This window comes from Idiotropiscis lumnitzeri, chromosome 5 (assembly GCF_059441095.1).
Source record: "Idiotropiscis lumnitzeri isolate Australia: NSW breed Sydney's pygmy pipehorse chromosome 5, RoL_Ilum_1.0, whole genome shotgun sequence".
In the NCBI taxonomy this organism is placed as follows: Eukaryota; Metazoa; Chordata; class Actinopteri; order Syngnathiformes; family Syngnathidae; genus Idiotropiscis; species Idiotropiscis lumnitzeri.
This window is the reverse complement of record NC_142395.1, coordinates 27391261-27405900: the sequence shown is the minus strand read 5'-3', so window position 1 is coordinate 27405900 and position 14640 is coordinate 27391261. Positions and strand designations below refer to the sequence as shown.

The following is a 14640-nucleotide window of genomic DNA, read 5'->3' as shown; positions in this document are numbered from 1 at the left end:
AGTCGTCCCGACTGGCAATCCGACTAAAGAAATCATCATCGTTCTCCGATATAAATAATATATATATATAATTATTTTTTAAATATATTTGTTTTGATACATATAAACTTTGTCTTTTCAAATAAGTCCTACTGGATGGTTTTATAAATTTGTGTTTTAACAAATAAAATTCATGCTGGTCCAAGTTTGCTAATAAAAGTGAATTTAATCAATCGAACTGTTGAGCTCATTTACAGTGCATAAGGTGATAAATTTCGATGACTTTGTTCACTTGATAGCCGGCCATTAAGGGAAAACATTTCAAGTATTAAACACAAGGCACATGTGATCCCATAGCAGAACGAGGTTGGCGATGCTTAAAAATAACACCGTCTGCATTTATGCCTCATTATCACCTCATTCGTCATCATGAATTACAATGGAGGATTCCTTTGACGTATTTTTGTTCTATTGATTGACTTTCTATAAATTTGACTATTTGTTGAATGGTTCTAGCAAGTCAGCAAGTTTAAATGCATTTTAATCCCTAGTATGACTTCAATGTCTTCACTAGATTGTTGCAAAACTAGAAAACAAAACAATAGAATACACTTCATACATGCATAAAATTGAGCAGGCCCATTTCCAAACATTCTATCTGCAAGTAACAACGGGAAACAAACAAGATGAATACTTACTTGAGTACATTACATGCACAAAAACGCTGCACAACTCTCGTAAACCCGTAGGGGACGTCTCGTGGCATTTTCGGTTCGTTCTAATGGATAAAAGGCATGCGCTCTTTGCTGTCATTGTCCCCCTCGGGCTCCTCTTCTTCCTCCCCCGCTTCACTGGTCTCAGTGCTGTCACCGGCCATCTGATGGGGGTGGGGGGAGGAGTGGGGGGTATTTATTGGTCAATCAGTGAATCGATCGTGAAGTACTCACTCAACACTAAAGTCCAATGACACATTCATTTAATATACACATTTACATTTTAAACATAATGAGCATTTGATGTCCTCTTACTAATCAATTTTTTGAATGCATTATTTGATATTCATCATATATTGTTGTATACACCAGTGGAACCTCGACTGACAGAATGACAGGTGTGACTTGACCGACGATACGAGGCATCACATGGCGGTCTTTTTTTACTTGACTTCCAAGCAAAAAATTTAAGACGCAAGGTCTAGGTGGCAGCGTAATAATGAATAGGGCCTACTTATTTATAGCCACTCCCAGTTGAGGTTTATCATCAAATTTAACATAAAATGAAAAACAAAAAAACAACAAAAAAAAAAAAAAAAAAAAAAAAAAATATATATATATATATATATATATATATATATATATATATATATGATTAATTGTGATTAATCATGGATTTTTGTGATTAATTAGTTAAAAAAAATAATCACTTGACAGCACTAATATACATATAAAATAAATAAATAAATATATATATATTTTTTTTATTATTATTTTTTTTTTTTGGGATGAAACTTGTCTAGCTTAATGCTAACGCACAATGCAAAGCGCCGCAGATGGGCTAATGAAACTAACAACATAACAATATAACAACACATGAATATACATATTTTCTTTAGCTCTGATTTATATTCCAGTCAACCCCATATCACATCAGTTACCATAACAGACAAATGAGTTATATAGCTATCAGTGTCGTCGAGAAATTGTTATTACCAAGGGTGTAGGCGACTTCTCAACATCCAGAATGAGTTTTCCAATATTGCCTCTGTCGTGAATTCTCTGCATGGCCTCTTTAACCTGACAAAAAAAGGGAATGTCAATTTTTGTTATTGTTTTAATAAAATGTAGTGGACACAGAACGCCAGCTCGGCATCATCTGCCATGTAATCAATAAGCCCACATAGCCTACTGTAAGTACATTTATTAACATGATTATGAGTAAAAGCAAGTTAATGTGCAGTGCGAAAGTGGTGAACATATAAAAGCACCGTATATACCCTCAAGTGGAACATGAGCAGTAATGATAAGGGATAACACTAATCATCTCATATCATTTATAGACTGGTAAAGTAATAAGTGACTGGGGTCGCCATGGCAATGAAAGAGACACAATTGTCTTTATTAGGTCAAGTCTACCATTGAAATGAATGGCAAGCTTCTATTGTAAGCTAAAATGATGACATGTTGTCGCATCAAAGTTGTGTTTACTTTGTTGTTAAACTCAATGAGGGGAAAGGGACTCACAAAATACATTTTTTTAACCTCATTAGAGGGACATTACTGAACGTCCGCCTTTGTTGGGAAGCAATTGTGCCTCATAAATTCATTGGTGGAAGACAACACCAGCCGGGAGTGAAAATAGGTCAAAAACTTTGACTCATGCATCGTTGCAGTAGAATTTTCAGACAAATGCATTATGTCATGAACAAACACTAAATCATCTTCTATTAACATTTTTCTATTTCTAAATTCAAAATTTCAAACCAAAGCTGATTGTCAAAATTTTTTTTTTTAAAATGGCGTCGCTTGCGGTCGCATGCAATGACGCATGCAGCTTTTCATTCCAACAGCAAGAAAAGGTTACTAGTCAACACAGAAACAATCAGGCTGTAAATTCTCCTTCCAGGCATGTGAACAAATGAGGCCCCGACAATGCATCCCACGTCATCGCCCCCCCCCCCCCGTTCAATGAACGCTCACCGCATTTTGCCAAGGTTTTAATGCCCGCATCCAAACTTATTTATACCACAAAAAATAATCGGAAGTCAGCAGGTTAAAAAAATGCAAGCATGGTAAGATGAGGATCAATCGTAGGGCCTGACCCATTAATCAGCCGATTAAATTGGCCCATCAAACATGGGCCAAAATTGTCGATCATGCTAACGCTCCAACGAGTGACATCAAAACACTCCTGAGGCGCCTCCATGCTGGGAGGTGATGCTTCCGCCACATATTCACAACATGCTACAATATTTCTTTTTTTAAAATCGCTGTAAATAGCCCTGCATTAAACCAAACATAGAACACTACTTCACATTTGCAACCAACAGATAATTGCATTGACATTTGTGATGACTCATACGGAGTTTCATAACACCTCTAATAAGACAGTATAGGGAATACAATCATCCCTCGCCATGTCACAGCTTTCTTATTGCAGTTTCAGGGTATTGGGGATTTTTAAATCACACGTAATTAATTTATATTATGGATTTTTTTGCATTGTGGCGGAATGTAGCGCTAAGAGCGAGCCACAATGAAAGAGAGCAAAAAAAGACAAAACAGTTCGGGATCATTTCACACTTGGAAAAAAAAAAAAAAAAGACTTTCTACGGTAACATTGTTATCTACTTTGATACAGCCTACCGCTACGAGTTCCAACAAATCTGTTCACAGGTGGTCAAGGTTAGAAATGGCTGCCGGTGTGCTTTCAATCACTTTATTGACCAAACGACAAGAATATTACTTCACAAGCTGCTAGTGGCCAAAGCTGAAGTCAACATACAGCAAATGTATTTTTTTTTTCTCCGATTCGGTGAGGTTACCAAAATACTCCATCCATCTGCTCCTGGTCCGGCCCCTCTGTCAAATTTTAGAACCCGTTGTGGCCCGCCAATCAAAAGGTTTGCCCACCCCTGAGTTAGCGTATGTTGTGTATGCCGTACATATGCAGCAATTGGAGTTGTGAGGGTTGGAGAAACGACACATTGAGCGGATTTCTGACAGCGTGAGCCTAAGGTGTTTTCAATCCTTCAACTCGTGACTTGTGTTGAAGTGATTGATGTGTGGTCCGTTGGTTTTTGTGTGGGAGCAAAATAATTGTGCAGGAGAAAAAGATGCACAACCTACCCACCATCTGTGGGAGAACGTCCGCAGCTGACAGCATCTCACATGAAATCAAGAGTGGCATCAGACAATTTGCTGCGCATGATGTAAAAAAAAAAAAAAAAAATGATACCAAGTCATTTTAAATGTTTTAATGTGGCCTATAGCCTGTAAAACGGAGTTGGATTTTTTTTCAACTCTTTTTGAGTGGGGAAGTAAAAATAACTAATTAAAATAATGTGGTTGTAAAAGCAGTGGCACCTCCAGAAATGTTTCACATGGGTGGCCAAATGTGGACACTTAAAATCTTCGGGTGGCACACCTAAAGTAAAAGCCATAATTTACGGATATTATTAGAGCAGAGGTGTCAAAGTCATTGATGTTTCGGGCCAACTTGGGCCGTTAGGACTGTAAACCAAAATAAATGTATGATTAGTTTCGACTAGTTTTAAAATCAGGGGCGAGTAAAAATGATCACATTTGTTTTCAAAGTGTGAATGGTAACAAAAACAAAAAAAAAAAAATCAAGCAACACAATTTGCTTTAGCGGGCCACATAAAAGGATGTGGCGGGCCAGATCAGGCCCCCGGGCCTTGATTTTGACACCCGTACATGAATATGGGTGTGTTCTGATTTGACAGTCAAATTCAAACTCTTGTGCAATGGGAGTCAGGACACATCTTCCACCATTTAACGTGCCTCTGATTAACCCCAAATTAATATCACATTTATAGCAGAAGCATGAAAGTTTTACGCTAACGCCGATTTGCATTTTTCCAAGCTATAGTTCATATTAAAAGCTTTGAAATGATTTAATATTGTCATTTTTTTTTGCATCACAAAAACCAGCCATTTGAACAGGTGTCTGTGATTTTTTTTTTTTTACCACAACAGTCATGAATTACTTACTTTCGCAGGGCCCAAGTCACGAATAACGGACTGATGTCGTTTGTCTTCCGCCCTAATAGCCTCCTGCCCCAACCATGATCGTGATTAGCGACATAGAGGATTGATGTTTTCCAACAGATCTCAACAATTAGATTATGACTCATACCTCCTCCAGAGCCCACAGAGAATCCACCACCGGCTTGATCTTCTTTTGCTTGTAGAGACACACGAGTTTATCCATCACCGATTTCACCAAACTGGATCCTCCCTGCCTGAAGAGGAGGTTGGGCAACGAAAATCCCGCCATGACTTTGTTCTCCTCATACAGTTTAATCGGGTTCACCTTCTCCACCTGCCACCACTTGGAACGAAATAAGAGCATGTGTCAGAGAGATACGATTCAGCGGAGAATTGAGTGTTTCATTTATCGTAAAATGGCGTTAAGGGGCCACGACAGACGGAATTGCGGACTCACAGATTTTGCAAAGCTGAAGAAACTCTTTGTCTCCCCAGTTACCATGTTGGACGCGCCTGAAAAAACAAAAATAAAAGGATTGTTGTGCGCTGTGCAAATGGCTGGGCAGAGGTGAGTGGACAATAAGAAGCAAAGCACGAAGCCTGAGGAGGGGGAGGCACAATTGGCACCTTTACAATTCCGGGTCCGTGCAAGCATGCCTTTGCAATATAACGAGCACTAATCGTTAATTGGCTGATAATTGAGTTGGGTAATTCATGAGGTTTGACAAGAATTAAAGTGATTAACAGGGGCTGATAAGAGGCTCAGCTGTGACGGAGAATATATTTGATTCCCAGGATATATGTTTTATGTATGGAATATTACTTATTCAAGCAGGTGACAGTCTACTGAGTTTTTCACACACACACACACACACGCACACATTCCTTAAGCAATATTGTTTAACTTTTTGTGATGAGGGAGTAAAATAAATAAACAATTGGAAAGGATATGTTTGCTATATTAAAAATATTTTTGAAAAGAGATTGGTGTTGAGTATGACAACTCTTGCATACTTTGTTCCGAATTTCCTACTTGCATGCGTTGTATTCACTCAGGTACTTAAAAATATTAATGTTTTGACTTGATGTTAAAAAAAAAAAAGTTTTGTAAATAGTCCCTTTTTCCGAACTCAATTCTGAGACTGTTTCTGTAAATATTCCTTCATACGGTACAGAATATTCATGTTCTTAAAAATGCCATAAAAACAAATTTGAAATTCAATTTTGAGGCTCTTTTGGAAACAGTTTTCAAATAAACAATAAATATTTGCATATTTCTGACCAATTCATGTCAATTTCAGATTTAAAATGCATTTTTGCATTTACGGTTTATGACCCACTCACTGTGAGAACATACAGATTTTTTTTTTTCTTTTCTTACGGCAATGAGGTTTTCGGTTTCCTTCTCCAAGTTTCAACGTCAACTGCCGTCTTCTTCGGGAGTTTTTAAGTCCACTTTGTCTTTCATGCTTGTCAGGTGTTAATTTGATTTCTTTTTTCTTTTGAATGCTAATCAAACTAATTAAAATGATGCTTGTATGATAGAAACATTTTTTCCCCCCGGTGTACAGTGCATGTTCTAAGTACAGTTCAGTTGTATTTGAAGAAAAATACATTTCTCTTAACCCTTCAACCGTTTATTTTTAAAAACGGTGTAAGTAACATTTATTGAACGTTTTGTTCAATACATTTTTTAATTGAATCATTACTTAAGTATTCTTTTTTTTTAAATGCTATATTTAAGTATTTAAGCTCTGCGTTATGTTCAGTGTCCATAATGTTACAGAGGCTTACAATGATAAATTGACGTTTTAGAGTGTAGTGCTTACCGTAGAGAATGTACGTTCCCAATGGCCTCAGGAGACTGAGACTTTTCCCTGTGTTTTCCCCACATAGACAATCCAACACAATGTCCACTCCCTCAGCAGATATCCTAAAACAAGAGCAAAGTGGAGGTTCATTAAGAGGAAAGGAAATACTCAAATATATAACATAGCATATTGTTTGGCATAATTAATGCTTTAAAGCAAATAACTCTTATGTATGAAATGCAAATGCATTGAACTTAAATGTTCAATATAACTGAAGTATACTTGATTCTTTCAAGTACCTGTAGGTAGTGATGGCTAAATGAAGCTTCAAATGTGCTTCATGAAGCAGTTGTAGTATTTTTGGACTCCTGTAGATGGCACTCTCTGTTCCACATTGGGCTAAAAGCAAACTGACTTGACATTTTTTAAACCCTTTATTGAAACCAACAGTGCCATCTAGAGGACTAAAAAAATACAACAGCTGGTTTACGAAGCAAATTTGAAGCTGCATTTTCCCATCACTACCTGTAGGCGTCTACTTGTGGTACTCATAAATACCACGCTTCGTTAGACATCAGAGTTGATTTGCTGTGACCAAAATGAACATGATTTAAAAACGGGCCTATAAAAGGATGAAAGGCATGCCATTCTCACGGGGACCGAAATTCTTTACTTTCTGCTTTAAGACCTAGACACCGAAACTACTTGGTGGTCTTGTGATTTCCTTTTGTAAAACTCAAGCATTTAATTGTACTTTGGGCTTGATCCTGGGCGGAATGTGTGCTGCAGCGGGATGAAAGGCAAATTAATCCACTACTACTCTTTATATGCAGGCAGAAAGCATGAAACAAAAGTTCGTTGCATTTTACACCCATATAATATTACATTGATATATTTTTATACGCAGATAAAGTATGCGGGACGATGATACTGACAGGAACAAGTGGTTATTTTTAAAGTCCCTCAATTTCACAATCCAGGCTATCATGAATGAGCCCCTGATTGGCTCAATTGCAGACCTCCACTGTGCCACTGGGATTAGTCCTTTGTTGCCATAGAGACCATGACGACAAACCACAAGACAGGTGAACCTCGCTTTGTGAAATCCATGCTATCGCAAGGAGCGAAAATATCCCAAATGCAACGACGAGCTTACTTTTTGACTTCTTGAATGTAATCACCGTTTCTGTCAAAGAGATGAGTCACAGAATCTCTGATGGCGGAGTGTTTCAAACTTGAGGCGACCCCAAAGACGATGACATTAGGTACAGTGGAGCACAGCTGAGCCACAGCTTGACCCTGAAGACAACAATGACACGTGGAACTGTTTATTAGCAGGAGTTGTCAGTGTTAATGCACAATTAAGCGAAAACACACAATTGCATATGAAATCACATTTGCACAGGCTTCATAATTCATAAAAATTATTTAAAGCTCATTAGCTGGCTAATTTCCTATTCACATCCACTTATCGTCATTTCCAGACTGCAAAAAAAAAGAAATTTGATTAAAAGCCACGATAGCTAAATTTAGCCATAAAACGGATTTGTACATAAATTAGCCACGTCAGACTGCGGTAAAAGCCGCGAGTTTCTCCACGTTATTGAACGGGATATGATCTAAATTTTAAACACCGGTACACAAAGGATGCTGAACGCAGCTACCGTGACACAGCGTACTTTTTAAGATTCTTAATATCACACGAGGCAAATTCACAGATGAGCTCGGAGCGGGTCGCGCTGTAAAGATGGCTATATTTATTGCACTTCATCCCTTTCCTTGAATTAAACGCAACTTAAGATGTTTGTTTTGGCTCTCAATTGCTTCTTCACACAGCCGCCCCTTTTTCAAGACTCGCTCTCCCTCCCTCTCGTTGAACACTCAGTAAGAGCCGAGATGCACGCAACAACATTACAGGATTTCATTCTGCTTCGAGTTCAAATATTTGAATTCTATACCCGCGGCACTTGACCCAATTAGGGACGATTACAAGGACAGACAAAAATCTACTTCTGTCCTTGCTTAACCCCATCCTTTAAAAAAAATAAAATAAAATTCTCGTCCTCCATCCCCAAAATGGACCGTTCTGTCCCTGGGATGCAATGTCCATATATTATTTTCTAATCAAGTTTGTTTCATTGTAAAGGTGTATCAAATAACGTGTTTCCAGACTGACACGTCAATTGGAGGAGTGACAATTAAAGAGCGTGACTTACAACAGCACCCCCAGCTGAGTGCACCAGCACCGACATTCCCTCTCGGAGTTTGGCGACCTCGAAGAGCATCATGTAGGCAGTGACGAAGTTCAGAGCAAATGCAGCGGCCTCCGCGAAGGTCATTTCATCTGGCATTTTGTAAACAAACTCCTCTGGCGTGCAGACCACTTCTGCCCAGGCATTGTAGTTAGCAAAAGCCATGACTCGGTCTCCGATCTGAAAGTCAGACAGAGGTGGCAAAGGTACTCACAATGCGTACTTAAAGAATCTGGAAAGTGAATTCAGAGAATAACGTATTTTGTTTCTGCAGCCAGGCAGTGCGTTTCTACTTTATGGACTGTACAGTAATAAGTTGGGACATGCTTCGGTTTGACGCACCTCAAATCTTTCTGTGTTTTCACCCACAGACTCCACAATCCCACAGCATTCGAAGCCAGGAACAAGAGGGGGTTTTGGAGGACTATCAATAGTCCCCTGACGTACCATCAAATCCAGGAAGTTTAAACCACTGAAAAAAATCCAATACATAAGATGATTGCATGGACAATTGTTTTCAATTTTTTTTTTTGCTCATCAAGGAAGCATACTAGCATGTTTTGGGTATGTAAATGCAGACAAGGATTAAAACGTTTAACGGGCCGCATGTGGCCCCCGGGCCGTAGTTTGCCCACGCCTGGTCTAGTGGATACACAAGTAAGAATATGGCAGCCATCTGACCTCTGTGTTTTACTCAATAAATTGAGTCAAATTAAAAATCCAAAACTGCTTTTTGCAAGGACTTAATCAAATTTTCTTTGCCTTAAGTATCTGTGGCTGGTATCATCAGCCTCCATGGTACCCAATACACCGATATCTGGTATCGGTATTCGCATATCACTATGATGTAATCGTACACTATTGCTACTACAACCAATAAAACACATTTTTGCTGCATGAATACATTACGGTAATGAGCTTTAAAAATAAAGTTGTATTGTTTTGTATTGGACCTCATTAGTGTAGCATTTTGTGACAGGTTACTCTAGTCACCAGTGGCTATATATGTTCGCCATGATGATCACGTTTATGCAATTGTTGTGGGCAGTGAGTCACGGGCTCTGAATGCAAAGGCACGTTCATCACTCATGCTCTCCCTGAATACAAGATTAGAATTTTACTTTCCCAAAATTTTGCCACCAGTGGGTCTAAAAAGCCAATTGCAACTGCTTAATAAAATATGAATGGTTGAATGGGATTTATATGGTTTTCAAAATGTCAGTTTGCTCTCGATGATAGACAACATGGGTGGGGAGGGGGGGTACCTGTGGCTTCCACTGCGATCGTATTACTGTACTCCATTAATGTGATGTAGACAACCAGAGATTGTTTTCAAAATAGAAATTTAACAGTGACAATAAAGCAGAAATGATCATTTGGACATATTTACCATGCTTTAACGCGGATCTTCACTTCACCACGCCGAGGCTCGGGCATCAGCTTCTTGGTCACTCGGAGTTTGTTGAGCCCCCCAAAGCCCGACAACATCACTGCTCGCATTTCTTTCGCATTCCCGGAAGATTCTCCGCTCCCTGCTTTCTTCCCTGCGTCTCTTTCTATCATGCGTTCGGTTTCCTCCGTCATATCGGCCCCGTTTTGAGCCATATCGGAGACCGGCTGCGTGCGTCTCTCCGCGCCTCTTCACGGCTCACCGATGTGCGCTGCAGCCTGCAATCGTGGCGCTGTGCACGGCAGCCCGGCCTCACTCAACCCGTCGTCTGATGCTCCATCCACTCACTCATGCGTGTCCAGTTCCGAATGATCACGTTGTTGTTGTTATTAACATCATCTGCGCTCGTTCATGAGCTCCATTAATTAGTCATTTCAATGGACTGGGCGTAATTGGTGGTGCATGTGCTCGCTTGAGTGTCCAGTGCGCCACCTGTTGGTAAAATGTACAATCTGCAGTTAAATGGGACTCGTCATAAATCACCCTTATGGCCAGTCATTCATCAAGTGTGACGCCCACAGGGACACTTGGAAATCAAATATACTGCCCACATGATTCAACAGTGCATGGATTGAGTAAGGGCGATCGTGGACATAATTCAGGGTTACCTGTCATAACGGAAATGCTCTCAAACACACAACCGAATTCCTTCCTTTACCAAAACATACCGAAATCCGTTTCTATAAAATAAGGAAATATGTATTGCTGTAAAACGTATACTATACAGACTCATAAACGCATTTTCAGACGCTCAATTATTAATTCTAATGATTGAAATGTATTTTGATTAGTTCTTATGCTATATTGTAATGTTTTGAAATGCTGATATTCCATTTTTCTTAGCTAAATAAAAAACTAACACATTCCCACTAGTATAAACACGCGGCACTGCCCCCTTCTGTCTTAGAACACACTTTGCAAACACCACGTGACCTAGAAAGGCGTGACATCATCAGCAGGCGCGCAAACCACCGAAGGAGCCCGATACAATCTTGCAGACCGATCACATCTAGTATCGACACCGTAAGGTTTGCAAGGCGAGCTCCAGGATACTTTCAGGTCAATTTCAGTCGGCAGCAGGGTGGCACTGCGGCATAAAACGTCAGCCTCCTTTTGTAACGGAAAGCAAGTGGATTATTCGGTTTAATTCTTATTCCACAAACGCAATATTAATTTGTATACTGTGTTTAGACTTGTGAAGACACATTGAGCATATTACTGCAAAGAAAATGTCGGACTTGACTTTCACGTTCAAGCTTTAATCAGCAGTGATTAAACAAATAAAATCATGAAATATTTTTGCTTACTATGTAGTCGTACTCTAGTCTGTATGAGTTTTACTTTTTCAATTGAACCACTGGGAGGAAAAATATAAATTGCATGAAATTAATGGCAATTTAGTATTTTTTCCCCATTTGTTCATCAAGACATTTTGCATAGACACAATAAAATGAAATAAAAATAAATTAATTAATAGAATTAAACACAAATATTCAGTGGCAGGAAAAAAATACTTCATTAATGAATTTACAAGGACATTAATCATTGTCATGTGAGTGTTTGTGTGGGTTAGAAATGGAGTTACCCAGGTCTTATTTGGGTTTTTAAAACATGAATATAAGCATATTTAGTATGTGGGTGTTTGCATGGCCTTGCATAGCTGCAATAGTGCTAATATTCCGGTTTCAAAAGGGTTACAAACTGCATGGAAACATAGTCGCTGATGAATTATGAATATTATATGGAGTTATGTTTTTGCTTCTGTGTAATTATTGTTTTGGAATATCTGTGAATATTCTTAGTCCATGCATTCCTTGAATTTCATCCTTCAGTGCCTGTGGAAGACAAAACACAGAAATAAGTGTACATTAGGTGGACAACACTTACCATCTTACCAAAAACAAAAAAAAAAGGTGTACTGGTTGAATCTGGGTGCTTTTTTAATTGACAGGTGTACCCAATAAACTGTTTGCTAAATATATAATAACGGGCAACAAGCTGAACTAACTGCTACAATTGTTACCTGATTGACGAGCTGGTGTTGCTGAACAGTTCTTTTCCCGCTGAACTCACTAGACTCTATGTGAACTTCATACATGGCCCCACAGCCACCTGGACACAAGAGCACATTCAAATATGTGCAACAGCATTAGCTGAGGTTGTGTGAAATTGAAATTGCTCCTGCTCCTACTCCAGTTGCTTGGAAGGTTGCAAAATGGTATCAGCGTTGTAGTATTGGAGCACAGTACAGCCATACGTTTCGGGTTATTACTAAAGCGATTTCTGGCTCATTTGAGTTGGTAATCATGTTAAATTAAATGCCTCGTTTAATTCCACATCCACTAGTTTGTTATGATGGACTTTAATATACATACCAGATATATCTACAACTTTCAGCGATGACGCCAGCGGGAATTTTTCCTTGAGTACCTTGGCGATGCGGATCTCCCCCTCAGTTTGCGTGGAAAGAAACCTCCACGCTTGCCCACGGACAGCCGTCTATGGACGCAGAGGAGAAAGTTACCCAACACAAGCATTAGGGTATCCCGTAAGCGGCGTTTAACGTTTTTAAGATTGACTTCTTGATTACCTGATTGCGTGAAAGAATCCAAAGTGCAGCTACGGAAGCGCTTGTCCCCTTACAAACAAACATTTTATTTTTTGGTGTAGTTATTGGGGAGAATCGCAAGCAATATTTCTGAATAGATCGAACATGACCTATCGCAAACGTCCCTTGAATATGACGTCAGACATCCGGGCATGTTTGGATCTTGTTTGTTTTGTTTTTTTCCAGTGTAAACGCGTGTGCGCGTACGTGTGTAAACTGTAAAAACAACCCGAAACCAGTCCGAATAAAAACTCATCTGGTTTGCTGTTGCACTTACAATTATTATTTTTAAAATTCATTCACCGTTTTGTTGAATAATGAATACATTCTTAAAACTGCAGCGGTTAGGCAATTACCTATCGTCAATCCACTGACCCACTAAAAAACAAACAAAATAAAAGCAAAACATGTCCTTGTACTCGTACAAAACACTATCTCACCCGTCACAAAATTGATGTATGTATCCTTTTCACAAAATCATGTTTTCTTGCTTTTAATTGTATTAAGGTTGATTTATTTATGTATTTATTTGAGGGGGGCTCCTATGCTTATATTTTAAATAGTAATTTTAAAAAAGTTGAATATTTCTTGAATGTTCCTTCCACAGATACATGTTTATGCTAATTCAGCCTGTTTATTTTATCGCAATGTACTTCTCTTGCTATTATATCTATTTAATGATTGCATTAGACATGAAAAATGTCCCTGAAAAAAATTGATCTGGACACTGTGATCCTAAAGCGGTGCAGGTAAACTTTACAGTTAACACTATCAGTCTGCACAACAAAAGAACAACAGGACATATAAATGCTGACTGCTTTTAAAGGTAAAATCAACATTTTGTAGCAGGTCAGAATGACAAGCGTATCTCTTTCTGCAGGTTGTGGAGCCATTAGTGGGTGTTGACTGGTGGCTTTTGTCTCCTTTCCAAACAGCCCTCACTTTTGTTTGCGCACAGGAGTTATATGCACCGCACAAAGCCAGACAAGCATCGAGTAAATTATCCGTATGTCAGAAATGGCTCTAAAGAGCCGGCCTTTGTCAGAGTCGCTGACGTCATTGTCCTTTAAAGTCATGTTGTTACCACATTGAGTGCAAGTGATGTGCAGGTGCACAAGGATGGACCATACAGCTTTTGCGGTCCTGACCATATTTTTTCACTTTTTCAGCTTGATTTGCTTTGCGGCTGGAGAACCAGATGCTCTTTCTTGCCCCGAATACCAGGAGGGCTTTGATGGCTCCTGCTACGAGTTTGTGGGTCTGCAGCGTCCTTTCCTCGGTGCCCAGAAATGGTGTGAGAGAGGAGGAGGACACTTAGCTTTCATCCTGAACGACAAGACGCAGCATTTCCTTAAGAAGCATCTCGATCCAAAAAAGGACTGGTGGCTCGGGCTGGCGCCTGCTGCGCCCAACCTTACTCTGGACACGGCTGCCACGGAGGGTGAGAGGTCATGTCACAAAAACCAAACCAGTCATTGAATATAAATGTAGCTTTGTTTACCGCACTTCTTTTTTTGGGGCAATTTTATATGGAATGTGCAATTAGTTTAACCTGCAAACATGGTTGTTAATGCTTTGGAAAGACTATCCTTTATTTCTTCCACAGTGGGGAAACATCGTAGAGCTATTGTGGTTTAAATACTGTGAATCTAAAAAAATATTTAAAGGCTCAAACTTTTAATAAGATAATAACGTACGTCATATGTCTCACTGTTTATAAAGCAATGGGATTTATTTCCCCCAATTTAAAAGACTAGTAGTTACCCGGATGCAAGTGTTGGAATGAATATGAAAATATTTAATACAGTGGCAT

General features: G+C 39.2%; 2 protein-coding genes across 4 annotated transcripts; both read right to left on the bottom strand.

Annotated features, from left to right (window-relative positions):
* Window positions 1-77: 77 nt before the first annotated feature.
* Window positions 78-10377, bottom strand: vat1l (vesicle amine transport 1-like). The gene is made up of 9 exons (XM_088296228.1): window positions 10160-10377; window positions 9112-9241; window positions 8734-8949; window positions 7674-7816; window positions 6536-6639; window positions 5164-5219; window positions 4855-5049; window positions 1689-1772; window positions 78-856 (listed from the first exon to the last, which is right to left on the bottom strand). Exons 1-9 carry the CDS (start codon window positions 10372-10374, stop codon window positions 758-760), a joined length of 1242 nt encoding a protein of 413 aa, XP_088152354.1. The 5' UTR covers window positions 10375-10377; the 3' UTR covers window positions 78-757.
* Window positions 10378-10505: 128 nt separating this feature from the next.
* On the bottom strand, window positions 10506-13993 carry bola3 (bolA family member 3). Of its 3 annotated transcripts, XM_088296232.1 has the most exons (5): window positions 13976-13993; window positions 12810-12857; window positions 12595-12718; window positions 12243-12331; window positions 11458-12054 (listed from the first exon to the last, which is right to left on the bottom strand). In XM_088296232.1, the coding sequence occupies exons 1-5, from the start codon at window positions 13976-13978 to the stop codon at window positions 11989-11991; spliced, it is 330 nt and encodes a 109-aa protein (XP_088152358.1). In that variant the 5' UTR covers window positions 13979-13993; the 3' UTR covers window positions 11458-11988. The 3 variants fall into 3 exon arrangements, with proteins under 3 accessions (XP_088152356.1, XP_088152358.1, XP_088152355.1); XM_088296230.1 differs by lacking the exons at window positions 11458-12054; window positions 13976-13993 and adding an exon at window positions 10506-10651 and having other exon boundaries at window positions 12810-12970; XM_088296229.1 differs by lacking the exon at window positions 13976-13993 and having other exon boundaries at window positions 12810-12970.
* Window positions 13994-14640: the final 647 nt, after the last annotated feature.

What these genes read in the sequence shown, in the direction of transcription:
- bola3 (XM_088296229.1), bottom strand. Translation starts at nt 12,872, where the DNA reads ATGTTTGTTTGTAAGGGGACAAGCGCTTCCGTAGCTGCACTTTGGATT. An exon ending in GGATTCTTTCACGCAATCAG is followed by an intron (nt 12,719 to 12,809) that starts GTAATCAAGAAG and finishes CTGCGTCCATAG; the next exon opens with ACGGCTGTCCGTGGGCAAGC. An exon ending in AACACCAGCTCGTCAATCAG is followed by an intron (nt 12,055 to 12,242) that starts GTAACAATTGTA and finishes TGTCTTCCACAG; the next exon opens with GCACTGAAGGATGAAATTCA.
- vat1l (XM_088296228.1), bottom strand. Translation starts at nt 10,374, where the DNA reads ATGGCTCAAAACGGGGCCGATATGACGGAGGAAACCGAACGCATGATA. An exon ending in TCTTCAGCTTTGCAAAATCT is followed by an intron (nt 5,050 to 5,163) that starts GTGAGTCCGCAA and finishes TTTCGTTCCAAG; the next exon opens with TGGTGGCAGGTGGAGAAGGT. An exon ending in AGAAGTCGCCTACACCCTTG is followed by an intron (nt 857 to 1,688) that starts GTAATAACAATT and finishes CACCCCCATCAG; the next exon opens with ATGGCCGGTGACAGCACTGA.